An 18,904-nucleotide genomic window follows, 5' to 3' on the forward strand; every position below is an offset into this window, starting at 1 on the left:
GCAGTTCCAATTTCTCTTCTATTTACTTTTTCTAGTTCTCAGAGGGACTACCTTCCTTTTCGGCAATGGGAAATAGTCTAATGATCTAATTAGTAGACTATTCGCTCAAATAGTTTACTAGTTTCATTTAGATGTCATATCGGTCTGTAGTATGATGATTCAGCCATGTTGTCTAGCTTGGGAATAAGAATTAGCCAGTGGTCTTTTAAAAAATGCAGTATATATCTGGGCAAATATATTTGGCGTTGCCTTAAGAGTTTTATTGGGGATATTATCCCAACCAAGAGCTGTTTTCTTTGCAGATATTCCTCGCTTACCATTGCGATTTCGACGGGATCTATTTAGCGGTACTCATGTTTTTAGAGAAAAAGTTCGACACTATCTCGCATAGCAAGCTAAAATAAGTAGTCGGTGGAAAGCGTTTACCTTTGATTTTAGCCATCACCGTTTGTTGGCGCTAACCTAGTGGTCTCAATCAGTTTCCTCACACAGACGCTTGAAATTTTTTTTTTTCTTGAGGCAAGTCTTGGAGCATTCCTGGATTTCTGGGTTCCACCAGAAGTTCCATACTTGTTTCTATGGACCAGTAAGCCTTGGCATGGAGGCGTCAAGTTTACGTCAATCTGGGAAGCCTTACCATTTGAGATCCCTTCTAGTGTTGCGGTTTGCAGTAGATCCTCCTCTCCATGTCAAACCTGTTGACAGCCCATTTTACAGCTGTCTTCCGAGCCCATTATAATTTGTAAATTTTTTGACTTAAAAAATTATGGCCTGAAGGTCGCTGTATGTATGGTAAGTTTCGCTTACATGCCACTAGAAATCCTTAACTAAAGTATCACTAACCAGTGCGACATATATCGCCGATTCCCTTTTTCCAAAATGCATGAAGTGTTTTCAGTGTTTGCCTGTGGGATGTACTTTTCTCAGAAACAGTTACACCTATTGGCATTAAATTTAGTAGAAAATTTGCATCTGTTCACCTCCACGCATGCTGCGAAATGCATTGCTGTACGTTGAACTTAGGGGTTAGGGGTTCCAAAACACCAAAAAGAGTGCACATTTTTTTTTCATCAAATATAGCCTGTGGGGTATCTAATGAAACGTCTCGATTAAGAATTTACGAAGTGGGCATTAGTTTTGATATTGATTGCAGACGAGAGGGGATAATTAGAGGACCGGTTCTCTAAAGCCACCCAACCGGAAAATCTGAAAAAAATTGTGATGGTCCGTGCATATAGTATATGGACCCCGAAATACTCTCTATTACGACATCTGCTCAAATAATGTTAATAATATTGTATTATTATATTTTGAAAATTTACTGCGAATTCCGCTTAATTTCATCATAGGTCCGCAAAATTGCAGCAATACAGATATAGATTAATATGAAGCGGTATACTGGAAAGGAGCTGGGCGGTGATTTGAAGGCCCCGCGGCTATATTCAGATCAGGTCTTTGATCAAATTAAATGCACAACCGTTCACGGTGATCCAGTCCCGCTTGTGAACGAGATAAAGTTTTGAGAAAAAGAACACTCGCATGCACTAGGGGCTACCTATCATTGAATGGAACGATCGTACACGTTCATACTTGAAGGGACCAGCTTCCGATTCCCACTTGTATGTGGGTCAACTACGCCCACATACCATCGTTAACGGTTTCTGGAGATGCATCTCTACCATCCTCCTCCCCGATTTTCTGAGAACCTACCTACGGTAACCTACACGTCGCTCATCCTGGAATAGAGGGTTTCAATTATGTTGTCATATGGTAGTGGAAAAACCTCTTCGTGAAATATAATAATTGAGATATTCCTTAATCTGGACCGGAATCCGGTAGTCAAGATTCTGTCAACAACCAGGTTTCTGATGATGAGAGCGTGCTTTATGGTAGCCATCACCGTCCAGATTCGCGTCCATTAGCACTAGATTTTTCAGAATAAAAAAGTGAAGAGCTATGAAAGGGAAATAAGTACTCCTCAGAGTGATATTTTACTTGTACTTAACATCGGGATTGTCGTTTAGATTGGGAAAGCGAGTATTCTGGGGACCTTTGGTATATTGTCAAGGAGCATATTATGCAAATTCAACAAATTAATCATAAATCTTTTTTAATAGTCAGGTGCTAGTCCCTATTCGAGGTGTTGTTGACGTTTCGTAGCAATATAGTACTTTATTCAAGACAGTGAAGGTACACTGTTGCATTGCGTTGTCCCGATAGCTGAGTGGTTAGAGCACAAGGCTATCGTACGGAAGGTCGTAGTTCAAGTCTCGCTAGTGACAGTGGAATTTGTATCGTTATTTGACTTCGGATACCAGTCGACCCAGTTTTGAAGGAGTACCTGAGTCAAATCCGTGATTGCTACCTTGATTAACTCAGGCACTCACAGTTGAGTCGAGTGGTATCGTAACGACAGTTCGGATACCAGTCGTCTCGACTGTGAAATCGCTCTTCCACCAGATTTGAACCAAGACCTTCTGTAACGACAGCCTACCGCTCTAGCCAGTGAGCTCTCCGGATTTAGTCATAAAGAGGAGAAGTAAAGTGAAAAGCCATCTGTTTACACTAGTCAAGTCTGTTGACAAGATATCGGGGTTGTTTTTATACCCCTAAAGACTGCGTGGGATCGTATCTGCCAGTATTATATCATATAAACGCAGTGAACTCCTATTGGCGAGTGAAGTAAAAGGGTATTTCAACAAGTGCTTCGGATATCATGTTTACGTAGTTAAACAAATACAAGATCTGCAGGTTGACTTCATACTAAATGAGAACCCTCATATTTCTCTTATATTTGGACGGGTAATAAGAGATCCATTTCTAAAATGGTCCTATTACTATTCCTATTATTGCATTCTGTTCAATAATCTATTGAATAATTCTTTATTTTCAGAACAGTGCAAAAAACCCGGGTGTTGCCAATTTTGATAGAAGTTAGGAAATCGAAAGCTGGACACTAGAGGTATGAACGGTTTTGTATATTATTTGAATGGGCATTTGCCCCAGTTGTACCTAATTCGAAATATTTACGTATTTACTTTGTCAGACCATTTTGGTATGATACTGACATTGAAACTCGAAGAAAGACAGAGATTTATAAAAAAGGGGCAACTTTGACCTATTATAACTCTATTAGTGATAGTGCGATTTCCACCAAATTTGGACATACCGTGCTCTATACTTTTTTATTTCATTTGATTGTTCTGGGATAAACGTACGAGGGTTTCGAGGTCCCATTCCCCATTTCTGAGATATAAGGTGTTGCAGACAGATAGACAGGCACGAAAGACATCGATTTGTAAATCGATTTTAATAAGGTTTTATTTTACACAAAACCTTAAAAAGAGATGGACTCACTCATTTCTAACAGCTACAGCGGAATTAGTTTGCTATCTAATAGCAGCAAAGTTTGGGCCTTTAATATTTAAAGCATTGAAGGGGCAAGAGCAGGAGGAAGGAGGAAGAAGGAATTGAGATTTCTCTCCAAACATATGCCAATATCATAAGGAATTCATGTCTTTTGCAAGAAAGTTAAGATCCATGAACGAGTGAAAGTAAGAAACTATTACATTAACGCTACACTATTACTATAACTATACATTGACATTGATAACTATTACATTGACGCCGATGTTATCACTTTTTTTCGCACATTCAAACAACAATTCCTAAATATACTGCTGATCGTGAGTGATCGATCTGATTAGATGTATGCTACCGATCGGTTCAAACCAAATTGGTCTTTTGGCAGACTCTATAATTGACCAGTTTACCACTGATGACAAGGTGGTTGTAGTAATATCCATCTCTCGCCAACGTTATTATGGATTCAAAGACTGTGTTTTCCCATCCTTGCCATTCACCCCTCCCAATTTCACTTTTAGGAAACCTTTCCTCGATTGAGTTGAGGTTCTCATGCGTAGCGTCTTTCTTCTCTACATCCGAAGTCTTCGATGGGGAATAATACTAATGTATTGAGATGTTCGTTATCGTGGAGTAGAATCTCGCAGTTCATATTGTGGCTGATATCGGCTCCCAAAATAAAAGAGCACGCCCAACAGATGTGGTCAACAACAATCTGACACCAGATTCCTGCTTACTTCCGGCAGGCTTGCTACAATATAACATCACAGTCCCACAAGAGGATTAGGGTTACTCCCTGGAATCGCACCGTCTTATTTCGTGTACGCCCAGAATGCCCAGCCTGTAAGGTTGGAGGAAGCTAGTATGCTAAAGGCCTTCGATACCAGTGTCGGACAACGCGACATATGTGACCTGTGGCTTAAACTGGCAAATGATTACCTAATACATTGATGAGTCACTTACAACAGAGGGAGCAGGTATACGAGTTGTTAGTCGAAGAAAGCGAACTTCAAACCGATGGGTAACCACACGAGTATATTCTAGGCGGAAATATTGGCCATAGACAGGTGTGTTAACTTTAATTTCCAAGGCAACTACAGAGTAGATCTTTACCATCCACACTGACAATGGCTATTCAGGCACTCAGGTTTGACAAGGTGAATTCTAGGCTGGTATGAAAATCCCTTTATAAAATATACAATAAGAACTGTACGCTGCGGTATACAGTCCAGAATATTGGGTTAAAAGGCAATGTGGCAACGAATAAGCTGGTTAGGATAGGAACAGAGATGTCGCTTTATGAACCAGGACTTTTTGTAGAATCAGGAAGTTATTCGACGCCATGGTACTAAAAAAGGAAGAGGAACAGTTTGGGCGAATTTACCAGTTATAGAAAATACTAGGTTTCTCATGAAGAAATAAAAACCTAATCGCTTGCAGAATTATTCAAAACTCACCAAGTCTCGCAGATTTAATTACCGCCTGTAAAGGCTAAAGATATATGCGGCCGCTATCTGCAGATTCCGTGGAGAAAGTTATGAAACCTAGAAAGATTTTCAGGTTCAATGTATGGCACATGCGCAATGTGTTAATGTACTTCGGAGAATATTTAATACTACATGCTATTCTAAACCTTCTAGAAGTATCTCAAAATTCTTGTCAGTTATAGGATTCGTTGACCTTCTCTAGTTAACAGGCTTACTATAACCATTGAAGGGACACAGCAACTCTATTAGAATGGAGTAAAACTTCCTCCTAATTATTGGACAACCTACAAAATTACTTGAAAACTTGAGAAAATCGTTGATCCTTTTAATATGGTTTAAAATTTAGTCAGATAATATTAATAATTGAATAAACTTGACCGCAAAAAACTAAACTCAATACACACTTTTATTAAGATATTTTATTCGATCATAATTTAACCGACCATTTCAGGGGATTCAACTTCTCAGTTAGTTTGTTATGAATGAATTATCTGTGGGCGTTATGACTTCCAATAACTATTTATAAATGTCTGGTATAAATATTCAAATCAGTTTTCATTTTTTGATAGCATTTGACACCTTTGCCGGACTTGATGCAGTAACTTTATTGCACTTGCATCAGGTTGCATTCAAGCAGAAACCTATTCTTGGTATTACCTCATTCTTCTGGCGTGTTTCCCCATTGAATTACACATAACAAAAGACAGCATTCGAAACCGGTAAAATTATACTAAAGTGCATCACCATTCAATTTAAAACTATTAAATCATGATCTGTTGTAGATTTTGCTACGAGCAACCGGTTGCCTTGGGAAAAGAGGAAGAAAAACCAGAAAACAATCAAAATTCTATTCATTGTTATATTTATGTTGGCCATGTCAAGATATAGTAGCCATTTACCCTGGTATGTGCCCGGTTGGCCAGTTCATTTAGACCTCTTATGAAAAACGCCAACTTTTCAAATAATTCAAAGTCAATTTGCATGAATGAAACCGAAATGAACATTTTGGCGCTTCATAAATTTTGCAGCAAGCCTTCAACGCGACTAAATATTCTGTCCTAAAATTACGCCTTGTAATTGATGGTGATTGTTATTTCTATTGTATTCTATGAATGCGCTTTAATAGATTTGTCTTTTAATCTATGATTCATTTCCATTGTTGGTATAGACTTTGTCTAACGGATATTAACTCTAACTTTTTTTCTAGTGAAGTCTTTTTTGTGCGATCTTCCTAAGAAAAATCTTACAAGCAGGCGCTAAGTGTGTTTCTAATCAAAAGCTCTAAATGCATTATAAATGAAAAGTATTTTTATCATACATATTATGTACACATGTAGATCACAAATATTTAGTGATTAAATTGATTTAGTTACTGATGGGTTCAATATTTTCAGTTGATTAGTTTCTACTCATTGAAGAGGTTTGTGGTGTTTAAACCGAACACGTCACTCCTTGGAACACCCATAATAAAATAGCAGAAGGATGCTCCCATGGAAGAACGGCGAGCGTCAACAGCGGTAGTGACACCAATCGCATCCAAGCGTAAAAGTCCAGAGGATTGAGAGGGGAATCTGTTCTGGAGAAGCTCAATGATTATGAAATATCCGCCAATATCCAAGACAGTAAGTGACCTGCGCGAAAGGAGCTCCGTAAACGTCCCGAAATCTGCGGGAACAAGACGCCACCCAGGAGAAAAAGGCGGTCCGGCCTGGAAAAGACACCCTTCATTTTGCTTGCGTGAGAGCCATCAGGGTTCTATACAGCAAATAGCAGGAGAATACCAAAGAATTAAAGAGACGCCTTAAAATTACTTTTTCGGCGAAAACCCAGTAAATTCCCATGTCCAATCCTATACTCGTGCATGGACAGAGAAACTAGAAAAGAGAGATGAACACCCACGAAAGCAGCAGGTTCCCAAAGAGCAACAAGGCGAGCCGCCCACTTAGAGGGAGTCGTCCAAAACTTCTAGTGCTTAAGATACTCGGAAGCCATTGTCTAGCCAAAAAGTACGTGACTGTTGGACTAAGGTTGAGCTAAAAACGCCTGAAAAGGAGAAAGAGAGGATGAGGGTAGTAGGTCCTATGCAGACATACTAAGAAAGATAAAAGCTGACCCTGATCTCAATGACTTAGAGGAAATGTAAGCAAAAGGGTGATCTCATGTTGAAATTGTACAGGTTCGAAGAGACCAAAACCGAAGGCTTAGTGCACAAAAGCATCAGATCGTTATAAAATGCAAGCACCTAGACGAGGTCACTTCTAAGGCAGAAATCTGCAGCAGTTCAAGTTACAGTAAGGCGTATGGAGGCGCATCGATGGCGACCATCTGGTTACCTACAAACTGTAGGATACAGGAGGGTCCATATTGGATGGGTAGTTTGTTACCTTAGAGGGCAAATCTCTTTGAAGACAGTGAAAGTGTTTCTTACACGAACGTCTGGCGAGGGCATGCACAAGCGCGGTTGATCCCTCTCAGCAGACGATGTGAGGGAAAGTATCCTAGTATTCTGAGTTCAAAAAGTTCCTAAATAAGTTGACCCAAATCAACCTGAATTAATATAGTGTCGCTCAAGACCCGCTCTCACAGACCACCTACGAATCGAAGGTGCAAGTGGCTATAATAAGCAAGGCGATTCGGGTGTGAATCTGGCTTAATTCTAGACTAGACCAATACAATATACCAGGCACACCCTGAGCTTGATATATTAAGGAGTGCATCGTGAAATCATGCGACTCATCGATGCCGAAACTTTATGTTTTCTCCAGTAAAAGGACCAACTGTCCTTGAAACAGCAAACTGTCTGATCTTCGGTCGGCGTGTCATCGGGATAGACTAGCGGCCCAGAGAATAATGGCAAGGATCCACCAGGAGGTGAAGCAGCGCATCTACAAGGAAGCTTGAAGAAACCAGAAGCTAACTATACAACGAAAAAAGAGGGACTGCTTCAAACAATCATGCACCGAGGCGGACATAAACCCATGGTGAAGTGCCTACACGATTGTAATGGGGAGATTCAAAGGTCAGGCAGCTCCACAAATCACATGTCGCGATCTTCTACTAAAAATTGTTCAGGGTTTGTTTTGACGAGAGAACGTGTCTATTGTTCACTATATGGAAAGTGGTGCAGCGAAGAATCTATAGCAAATTGCTTCCGGCTGTAGAGAGTCTGGGAGGCTTATCAGATCGACAATTCGGTTTCTGTGTGGTCAGGTCATCAAACGCCATCAAACTGGCTACTGGCTTAGTTGAAAATGTGATGCACAGAAAGGGTGGCACTAGCAACTAAGCAAGTGCTGAGCAGTGATTACTCTTGATACAGAAAATGCATTCAACTCAACCTAATGGAACCATATAGAAGGTTTTTGGTAATCTGGGGTACCCAGGTACTTCACTGCACTGGTCGACAGCTATTTATGGGAGCTCTGGTACGACATAGACAATGGACTTAGGGAACGCATTGTTTCCTGCGTCCTCTGCGCAGGGACCACACACATCACGTATAAAGACATTCTAGTTGCTAGTGAAACCACAGTACTGGGTCACGCTGATGACATCGCGCCGAGAGTTGTTGTAACATATCTCGCTGGTGTAGGTCTTCATTAATCTGAAGCCAACACCATACTTGATGGAAAGGTGGGAACTGTAAACGCTCACGCACGCAGTGAGTTACATCCTTTTACGCCAAATTAAAGGCGGATGAGAGGTGGAGGGCGGTTCGTACATTTTTTCGCCAAATATAGTCGTGTAGGGTATCAAATGAATGATCTCGGTTGTGTGTGTGTGTGTGTGTGTGGTGGGGAGAAGCTACAGCTTCCGAGCACTCAGGCCGTGTTGGCCCATTGTACTCGCGTCCCCCGTCTAACGGAATATTCCGGATTCGTTAACGTATCGTAGGATTTCCGTTAGTGGATGTGATGCTACCCGTCGTAATTGGAGAACATCGGCACCAAAGATCTGATGCCTGATACGTCCATAGGCGGGGCATTCACATAGGAAATGCTCCGTGGATTCCGCTTCCTCATTACAGGAGGGACACGTATCATCTTCGGTAATTCCTATTCTGAACATATGCCCAGCTAGTGAATTATGGCCTGTCAGAATGCCCACAATACACCTGCAAGTCCTCCTGCTTCTCGACAGGATAAACTTTGCGGTACGTATGTTGGGTTCTGGCAGGAAAAGTTTGGTGTGTCGAGCAGCATTAAGGCTCTGCCACCTGTCATTATGGGAAACCTGTTCCCAGTTTTTGAAAACAGATTTAGCCAATGCTACTGATACCCCAATTGCTGGCTCCGGTCCCGGCATAGGGGAGATTGACCCCTCTTTCGCTAAAGCGTCCGAGATTTCATTTCCTTCTATGCCACAGTGACCAGGTACCCAGAGTAGTTCCACCGTATTGAATCTAGACATAGAATTCAAACGGTTTCTGCATTCCTGAACGATTTTCGAGGTGATCAAAGGACTGCTCAATGCCCTCAGTGCAGCTTGACTGTCACTGCAGATTGCGATGCGCCTGCCCTTCAACCGCTCGTCAATCACCCAATTTGCCACCCTTAGGATCGCATAAACTTCGGCTTGAAAAACCGTTGCATATTGTCCCAAAGGAAAAGCCCACTTCTCGTTTTTATTCGAGAGGTAGACTCCGGCTCCAGAACCCTCTTCTGTTTTTGAGCCATCCGTGTAGAAGACTTCCGTATATCCCTCCACGCATTCCTCTGGGTCTTCCCAGTCCTCTCTACGCTTCAGGGTAACTATATATCTTCTACCAAACAGATGTATGGGGACACGAGAATCGGAAGGCATTGTAAGAACTGGATTCAGTCCTCCCAGTAACTCTTCCAATGCTCTGTGCCCCCCACATCCGTTGTTTTCCCATAGATCTACTCGAATTAGCCTATGGGCTGCTCTCATTGCAGTGCTTTGAATAAATATATCCAGGGGCTGCAAATTGAGTAGTGCATTCAGAGCTGCGCCGGATGTCGTGCTCATGGCACCAGTGATACCCAGACAAACAGTTCTTTGCAGTGCGTCTAGTTTACGGTGAAAACCTTTTTGTCTCACTTTAACCCACCACACTACGGATGCATATACGAACATCGGCCTAATGATGGCAACGTATATCCACATTACCACATGAGGTCTGAGTCCCCATGTCGAGGCAAAGGTCCGTCTGCACAGCCCATAAGCTGTGAGAGCTCGTTTCATCTTTACCTCTACATGTTTGTTCCAAAGAAGTTTTTTATCTAGAGTAACCCCCAGGTATTTCACTTCTTCGGAGAGTTGAAGGGTAGTACCCCTCATCTCAGGGAGACAAAGTCCATCCAGTTTTCTCCTTTTTGTGAATAAAACCATTGTGGTTTTATTTGGATTAACGGACAAACCATGTCTAAGGCACCAGCTGTCTATCAAATCAACGGCACGCTGTATATTCCTACACACCGTTCCAAGATCCCGATCAACAGCAAGTACAGCCACGTCATCAGCATAAGCTTGAGCGTGTATTGGCAAATTTTGCAGTTCGCATAGCAGTGAGTCGATCAGCATACTCCACAGAAGCGGCGAAAGCACACCTCCTTGGGGGCAGCCCTTCGTTGCCTCCGTAGTCAGGTAGCGATCGACCCCTACCTCAGCGCACAGCAATCTTTGCGTTAGCATAGCATGGATCCACTTAATTAAAGCATCATCAACACCATGCGCTCTGGCGGCATCACAAAGTTTTTGAAAAGGCGCACAGTCAAAAGCCCCTTCAATGTCCACAAACACCCCCATCGCGTACTCACCATTCAAAGTTGCATCCTCTATCTTTGTGACCAAAGAATGAAGAGCAGACTCACAGGACTTTCCACGTTGGTAAGCATGTTGGTTTTCACTAAGTGGGTGTGACCTAAGTGCCTTTCCACGAATGTGACGCTCCACCAGTCTCTCCAAACCTTTCAGCAAGAATGAAGTCAAGCTGATCTGTCTGAAGTTCTTTGGATTAGAATAGTCATCTTTCCCAGGTTTCGGTATGAAAACTACCTTAACCTGTTGCCAAGAAGAAGGCACGTAGCCCAGAGCAAGACATCCTCGAAAAATATTTGTTAGAGGTCGCTCTAAATGCTCCATACCCTCCTTTAGCATTGCCGGATAGATGCCATCCATGCCAGGTGCTTTGAAATGTTCAAAGGACAGTATCGCAGCTCTCACCTTTTCAAGGGTAACAACCGCTTTCGCAGTGTTCCAGTTCCTCTTGCAACACTTGCGTGTTGAAGGGGTTGCAAGAACCGTCAACTCTCCCCCTACCACCTCTCTCACCCGTTCCCCCGGGTGGTGCACTTCCAGGAGGGTCTGTACTGAGTCCAGTCTGGAGTTCGTGAAAGTACCGTCGGGTTTTCTAAGAGAATCCAACTTGGCCGACTCATCCCTTTTGAGAACTCTGCACAGCCTTGAAGTCTCCCTTTCGCCTTCCAGTTCCTCACAGTACGCTCTAAAGGAGTCTCGTTTCGAGCACCTCACGAGCCTCTTATATTCACGTTGTGAGTTCCTGAAATTTAACCAGTCTTCGTTCTTGTTACTTTTGCAAGCACGATTTAGAAGTCGCCTGGTTGATTTCCTGAGTTTTTGCAGTTCTCGGTTCCACCAAGGAACTGTTTTACCGCTTTGGCCTCGGGAAATAGGACAAGCCTCTTCATAACACTCTAAAAGTGTGTAGTTCAGAGTTTTCAATTCATCTTCCAGCACCAAAGGAGTCCTTAGTCGCCTAGGGAACTGTACTTTATTGCCAAGAAGTTCATTGAACTTTGCCCAATCCGTTTTCCTAGGGTTCCGTCTTTGTACTGCAGACTGTTCGCCCGCAATAGTCAGATTGAATTCTAGATATCGGTGATCTGACAGTGAGACCTCGTCTAGCACTCGCCAGTGTGTAATCAACTCTAACAATTTTGGGGTACAGATTGTTAGGTCAATTACTTCGCTTCTTCTCGGTCCCACGAACGTAGGGGCGCACCCCACGTTTGCAGTCATAAGACCAGCTGAAGTGATGAAATCAAATAGCTTCTCTCCTCTTGGATTGCATTTGCTACTGCCCCAACAAATATGTTGAGCATTCGCATCGCAACCTATTAAGAGTTCGAGACCACTTGATTCTGCATACGCCACCAGATCCCTAAGTTCTTGCGTCGGTGGAGGATACAAAGAATCATAGGGTAAATAAGCGGAGGCAACTATGATGTTTTTCCTCTCGCCATTTATCTGGTATTGTATGATGACCGTAGCTAAGCCCTGGGAACAATATTGTCTCAGCATAGTTGCCTCTAACCGTCTTGACATCAGGACACAAGCTCTCGGTCTTATGGATCTTTCGTCGTAGAAGATCCTAGCCCCCTTTACTGATCCAATACCACAGATTCTGTTAAATCGAACCCACGGTTCTTGCACCAGAAAGATATAGGGGAAATCCTGTAGCTTTGTCATTCTCGCTGCCAACAGGTAGGAGGGAGCTTTGGCATGCTGCAGGTTGATTTGACCAATCTTTATGTTTTTCGACATAAACTTAGTCTATTGTCTTATAGAAAGCAGTTAGAAGCGTATGCGGCAGTCCGCGTATGACGGGGTTTCCCCCACACCGTACCGCCAGAGACTCGATCCCCTCGTGATTGATTTCTCTGTGAAAAGCCGTACTTGGGAGTACCGCAATTCCCATGTTCTCATCCACGAAAGATCTCATCTCATCCCGCAGAGCATTCGTCTGTTTTCCACTTACCACCTTACTTGGTTTGCGGTGTCCGGGTTGCATAGATTCGATCACTCGAACTGGCATCAAGTCAGTTTCGTTCACGTCTCTGGCTACCCTTCCTTCCGCCTGTTCCTTGGAAGGTGTAGGAGAAGTTACTAGCATAGCAGATTCACTCTGTAGTCCCTTCCCCAGTGCGAGCCCCCATACGGGGGTTCCGCCCCTGTATGCACTATCCTCCGCGCACGTCTCCATTGTGGGAGAGCGCACCGAAGATGCTGCAATTTGCTCTATGTTGTGTGAGTCGAAGACCATCATTGTTCTTCGCTCTCAAAAATGGAGATGATGCCCTACAGTCTCCTGATATGACTGAATTTCAGTCTATATAGGAAAAAGTGGAGCACCATATGGTGACTTCCCCTGAGCACATTTAGACTCTGTTGGTCCAGTTCGAATACCAAGTTGAAGCCCTCCACGTTTGTAGATTGGTCCTTCCTGGCATTCATGAACTTTACCCTCCAGTGTCCAAAGTCCATGCCCGGGTTCTGTTCACCCAGCAAGCGGATGATGTCCTCTGCCTTCCTTCGAGGGCCCGGTAGCCAACATCCGACATGTTCTGTCCTGCGTAGCTCAGTGTTCACAATAGTGAACTTGGGCCGACCGCCGGAACTCAAAGTTGGGATTACCTGCTGGAGCCACTTTAAGGCAGCCTCGTCAGCGCACTCCAAATGTAGAAGCCCATCACGAAAACCTTGATCGTTAAATCGTGGCTTCGTTCCAGGCTCCATCATTTTCTTCCACAGGCATTCCTGGAGGATGGTAAATTGTCCCTCTGACATTTTGCCATCCTTGGAGGAAACTCCCACGGCAGCAGTCAGAACAGAGGCCGCAGCTTGCGCATACGTCCTCTTCCTTCCCGCCTTCGTGTTCGTATTCCTGTGGGAGGGACCAGCTTCATTGAGATCTCTCTCGCTGATTTGATCACCTCCCGGCACACCGGTCCTAATCCCCGCGAGACGCGTGGATGTAAGCCCTGGTGCGGAGCACAATAAAGCGTCGGCCACAGCAAATGTGTTGGTCTTACGCTTCTTGCGCGCATTACCGCTGACTGAAGAGTCTGGTGCGTCCAGTGTGGATCTTACCGGGGTTTCCAGTTTATCCCCACCTTCCGCCGGAGATTCCGCTACCTTGCGTCCGATTTCTCTGGGCGTTACCGCGCCTAGTGGTACAGCCACGTCCATGTCCTCATTCCCAAGGTGCTTCATCTTCCTTCGCAGTGCTCTCTTCTGCCGTCGGCTTAGGGCCTTTCCAGGTTCACGGTGTTCGGACCGCTTGGATCCATTTCCACATACTGGCGTTGAACCAGTAGCGTCCACGTCACCAGCTTCCCGTTCTTCCGCTCTTCCCAGTAAGGATGGCGGAGAAGGTTCTGACAGGCAGGATTCAGCCTGTAGTCCCCCCTCCTTAGTGGCCGAAGTTCCCTTCTGCCAGGCCTTTCTCTTCCGCTTGCGGGTAGATTTGGGCTGTAGTACCGCGGACGGGCCGGCCGTAGTCGGATTTCCAGTTTCTCCCAATTTGAGAGTTTCCGTACTTTCCTTTCTGGCTAACTTCGCCGTAGGCACTAAATGCAAACTTTCCACTGAGTCGGAAAGCATGCCTTCTACAGATTGCTCTATAGGCAAATATGAACGTGGTGAGGCCTCCAAAATCCGCGCCTCGGCCGCGACATGATTGCTCATGGTCGCGGGTGGATTCGAAGTCTGTGACTTCTTACCACTTGGAGAGTTTATATCCATTGTTTCCATATTCATATTTTGGACACCCTTAGTGTAGCAGTAAACTACTACAGGCTCCCCCACCACGACAAGGTGGTGTCCGAGGGGGAGATGATCTCGGTTAGTACTTTCCAAAATGGCTCTTAATTTTGTCATTTGTTAGAAAGGTGGGGAGTGCGGAGGGTCGAAAGTGATCATTTCTTTAATGGACCCATTCACAGAAACAAAAAAAAATCTGAAAAAAATCAAGAAACTGTCACTATATTTTACCTAGGAAATTAATATTTTGTCTTAATTTTACTAACGATAGTACTAAGCGCAATACTGTAAACGTTCCTTCTTTATCTGGGCTTGGGAGTAACACAGAAAAGCCTTTATTGCTTTCAGGTTAGAATGCATACCCTGGGGTTGTATGTGCTATTTTGCCTATGGACATATTGAAATACGGTAGAAAGCTCCTTATTTCATTATAATTGAGCAGATAACTTCAAGTTTCGTCTTTTTCTTTTAAAATTTTTTAAACAAATAAGCAAATATTTTAAGGGTTACTTGGCTCTGGAATGCGAATGAGGACTGAAACCTAAGATTCTCCAAATTATGATTTCCGCCTCATTCTCCGGGTAACAAGACTTGTGATTGAATCCGAATTAACACGAATTAGCCCCCGAATTAATCTGAATTAACACCCAACCTACCATGGCCGTCGAGTCCTCCGCCGAGATAAGCGGTGTTGAAGTCGTTGACGTTGAAGGAGCTTCACTTTCACAATATTTATTTTCGGGCGCTAACTTTGGACAATATGTCTTATGAAGATCTTTCAATATATGTACTGAAAGACCTAGAAATGATGTCAAAAAAGGAAAAAAATGGTTCGGCCATACATGGAGTCGTAAAACTCCGGTCTCCAGCGCGGCGATCCAGAGGAATGATACACGATAGATCGTATCTCCAATTGGTTCTTTTCCGCCTCAGATGTGTAATGAGGTGCGGCCTTTGAAGTTTCATGCCTAACTTGACATCTAGAGGCCATTATATTTTAGGATGCCCCATTGTCGTGGTAAGTTTTTTGAGGACAGGATGAGCATCCAAGAGTATATCCTGCTGACTGTTTGTAAAACTTCCGCATCTGGTGCGGTAGCTCTGTACTTCTTCAGTTCACAGAGCGTTTGGTCCTCTCAGACTTATTTTTTAGGGATTTGTGTAAAAAAACTAAAATCGGTTTACTACCTGTCTGTCCGTCTGTCTGTCACACGCACTTTTCTCGGAAACGGTTTTGGCTATTGGCATCAAATTTGTTGGAGAAGTGTAAACTGTGATCGCTCACTCCTATAGTAAATTACATAATTCGATGTTGAATTTAAGGGAAGGCATATGTGGCTGTAATTTTTTTTTTCACCAAATATCTTGGTTTTCACATTTATTGGAAAGTTGGGAAGTGCGCAGGGTCGATGGTAATCACTGCTGTTACGGCCCCATTCTCAGAAACTACCCAACCGAAAAATCTGAAAAAAAATTAGGAAGCTGGCTCTATAGAGTGCGTAGACTCGGATATACCCTCCATATAGTAATATTATATATTACCATAATTTTTAGTAATTGACTCCAAAAATCCCCTTAAGTTCATCCTAGAAGGTTTTGGGTAAATCGCGCTATTAATAACAAAGTTACAATAGGTTAAATTTGTCACTTCTGTGCAAATTCAAGACTTTGAATGTCAATATTACGTGAAACTTGATATTCTCACATAGGTACTAACGGGGCAGGCTTTTATTAAAGAAATACACAAAGCTAATTTATGTAACCTTTTCTCACATACCCAAATGACTATCACCTAACGGCTATACATTAGCTCTTCCAAGACTCTCTTAGTCCAGCTGATCACCGTTACACCTTGATTAGCCGGTCCAGGTCTCGTTAATCTCGCTTTGGTTGACCCCGACCTTGAACTTAAATTCAACGTTGCTGGGGTCATAGCAAAACTCACTCCGATTGTTTCCAACCTTTTTGTCTCAAATCGTTTCATTTGAAAAACAAAATCCCATTCGCCCCAGGCAAAAATAAATGTTGGATATGCGTTTAATAAAATTTAGCTTGAACAAGTTTATCTGAATGCAAAAGATCAAATTTCTCCGTTAAAATTTGAAATATTTAAATGAAAATGGGTTTTAGATGAAAGGGGGCTTTGGGGGTGGTAGAGTTTTATAAACTAAATTTTCAAAATGAAAATTAAATTCATTATTTTGAAAATTAAATTTTTCACATAAATGAATGTCAGGATGGGAATTAGGAAATTGGAAGGCGTGTTTTAGGGAAGCTAAGGAGTAGGAAAAAGGAAGAAATGCCACACCGTCGCAACTATCATCTCCAGGGCCAGTTAGGTTAGCTCGATTTCTCCTCGCAGACTTCCTTTTACAAACTGTCGGCCATCCCTCGGCTTCCGTTGGGGCTGAATTTGGAAAACTTCCCTTCTGGACAATCCAGGCATAGGCAGTGGTGTAGTCACTTTGAAGCCAACAGTTCTTTCTCTGATGCTTCTTCTGGGTACAGTCTTCTACTATAGTCAGTTCTCTAGTTTATGTACTACTTTCATTTAATTTCAGGCTTTAGTCTCAAAACTGTCCAGTCTGTGAGAATAGCACACTAGGGTAAAGGGCTTAATTGACAGTGTGTTAAGGATACAAAATTCGCATACTGTTGCAATTGATGACAGTTCCTGAGCTGTTGCTTCAGCTGATTCATTAACCAATTTCTTTTGAGTTAGAGCATGATAAGCAAACACCCAAATTATTATCAGTCGGAAAACTTAGAGGGTGTGAGCACTTGCGTGTTGTGCAACCCCGACTTGAAGCATAAGTAGATCGCTAGAAATCAATCCTATCTTTAGGCCTCCCATGCATTAAAAACCATATTTGTAGTGAATACCGAACTGTGCTGGAGAGAAATCGGTGGACCACCTTCAGTTAGCAGGCATCTCCTGGATGACATCGCGATGAGGATTGTCTACTTGGCCAAATGTTTGCAAGACAGATTGAGAGAAATGTGAACCTATCAAGAGAAAGAGAGAGATATAACAGATTAAAATGAAGTTGACCATATGCTTCATCAAGGATCAAAAAAGAGCTCTTAAAGATCAAAAATTAAAGTAGGCTTTTTAAAAGTGGAAAGTGCTGCAGCACAAATCAGTATGACCATTAACTCGCCTACCCCTTTTTAGACATAATTTTGGAGTAGAGATATTAACTCAATAGAACCATTACTAGCAAACTTGGGGGTAGGTGAATTGTTAACTTTATACGGGACCTTATAATAAAACAATCGAACAAATTAAATAAAATCATGTAATTATCATCATAAATTAACTCCACTGCAATCTTTTCACTTCAATTCACTTAGAAGCGTTTTACAACGTATTCGTTAGCTGGACGCTCTTCTTCTGGGTGGGCGGCGTTCCATTCCAAGGATCGGATGATAGCAGCTGGGATTGGTGGTGGTTGTGGCAAATGAGCACCTTCTGGGTGGAAACCGTTTTCATCGGCGGTATAGGAGAGTTGGATTGGGATTCCTTCTGGGGAAGTATGAGAAGCAGCGCCAGCAGCTTGAACGCCACCTACACCTTGTTCTTGAGCAGCGATTCCGTTGCTGGTGTCAAAAGACCAACGATATGAACCATCGGGACTGACATCATTGGAAAAGCTACGAATTTCAGCAGTAGCATCAGGAGAGGCGTATTGTCCGTGTTGGGCAGCGGCTAAACTGGCAACGAAAGCGAACACAACCTGTATGCAACACACAAAAAGTATATTACATTATTGACAGCAATTATTCTCATTATTCAACTTCTTCTTATTTAGGTATAGTTGCAAAAATAGAAAATAACATCCGAAATAGATTCAGGAAAATTGAAATCACTTACAAACTTGAACATGTTGGATATGCTCCTATATTCTCAAAAACTAAACTGATACTATTAATGGGTGTGCCCCAAGCTTTTATATGCGAAATTTCTGAATAGTTTAATTACGACTCTCGGAAAGATGCATTTTTCATGTTGACGTATGATATCGAATTAAAGGTCACGGCTAAAGAATCACTTTATGTAAAAGCCGATGCAGCATTACGCTGGTTCATTTGAATACGCTACGATAGAGTCACTGTATCTAATATCAACGTCAAATAACTAACATCCGTATGGCAATATAAATCATCTGCCTAATCCGGTTTTTATCGTAGTCAGAAGATATTGACTTTTTTACATTAATAGAAAAACAAACAACTTTTACTTGCAATGTATTGTTCTGGAAATCGGTTCCATTGAAATAGAGGCCTTCTCTTGTCGAAATTGGAACCAACCGTTTCCGATTGGTTGGAAATGCATTTGAAATATGATTTGAGTTGCATTGAAAAACATTTTACTTATAACCACATAATGCAATATCTTCTGTCTCTCTCTCTCTTTCCCATATTTTCTAGAAAAAGATATTGCGCTAAATCGAGCCCCCGACTGAAGTAGGAAGAACAACAATAATTATCCTACTAAAATAGCAACTTTTCTCTTAGTTGAAGATACT

The 18,904-nt window shown here is 42.6% G+C and overlaps 1 protein-coding gene across 1 annotated transcript; it reads right to left on the reverse strand.

The window, feature by feature from the left end:
- Nucleotides 1-17,657: 17,657 nt before the first annotated feature.
- LOC119657252 (endocuticle structural glycoprotein SgAbd-8-like) lies at nucleotides 17,658-18,410 on the reverse strand. Its single transcript, XM_038064072.1, has 2 exons — nucleotides 18,250-18,410; nucleotides 17,658-18,112 (listed from the first exon to the last, which is right to left on the reverse strand). The coding sequence occupies exons 1-2, from the start codon at nucleotides 18,259-18,261 to the stop codon at nucleotides 17,726-17,728; spliced, it is 399 nt and encodes a 132-aa protein (XP_037920000.1). The 5' UTR covers nucleotides 18,262-18,410; the 3' UTR covers nucleotides 17,658-17,725.
- Nucleotides 18,411-18,904: the final 494 nt, after the last annotated feature.

Source organism: Hermetia illucens, chromosome 5 (genome assembly GCF_905115235.1).
Source record: "Hermetia illucens chromosome 5, iHerIll2.2.curated.20191125, whole genome shotgun sequence".
NCBI classification, from domain to species: domain Eukaryota; kingdom Metazoa; phylum Arthropoda; class Insecta; order Diptera; family Stratiomyidae; genus Hermetia; species Hermetia illucens.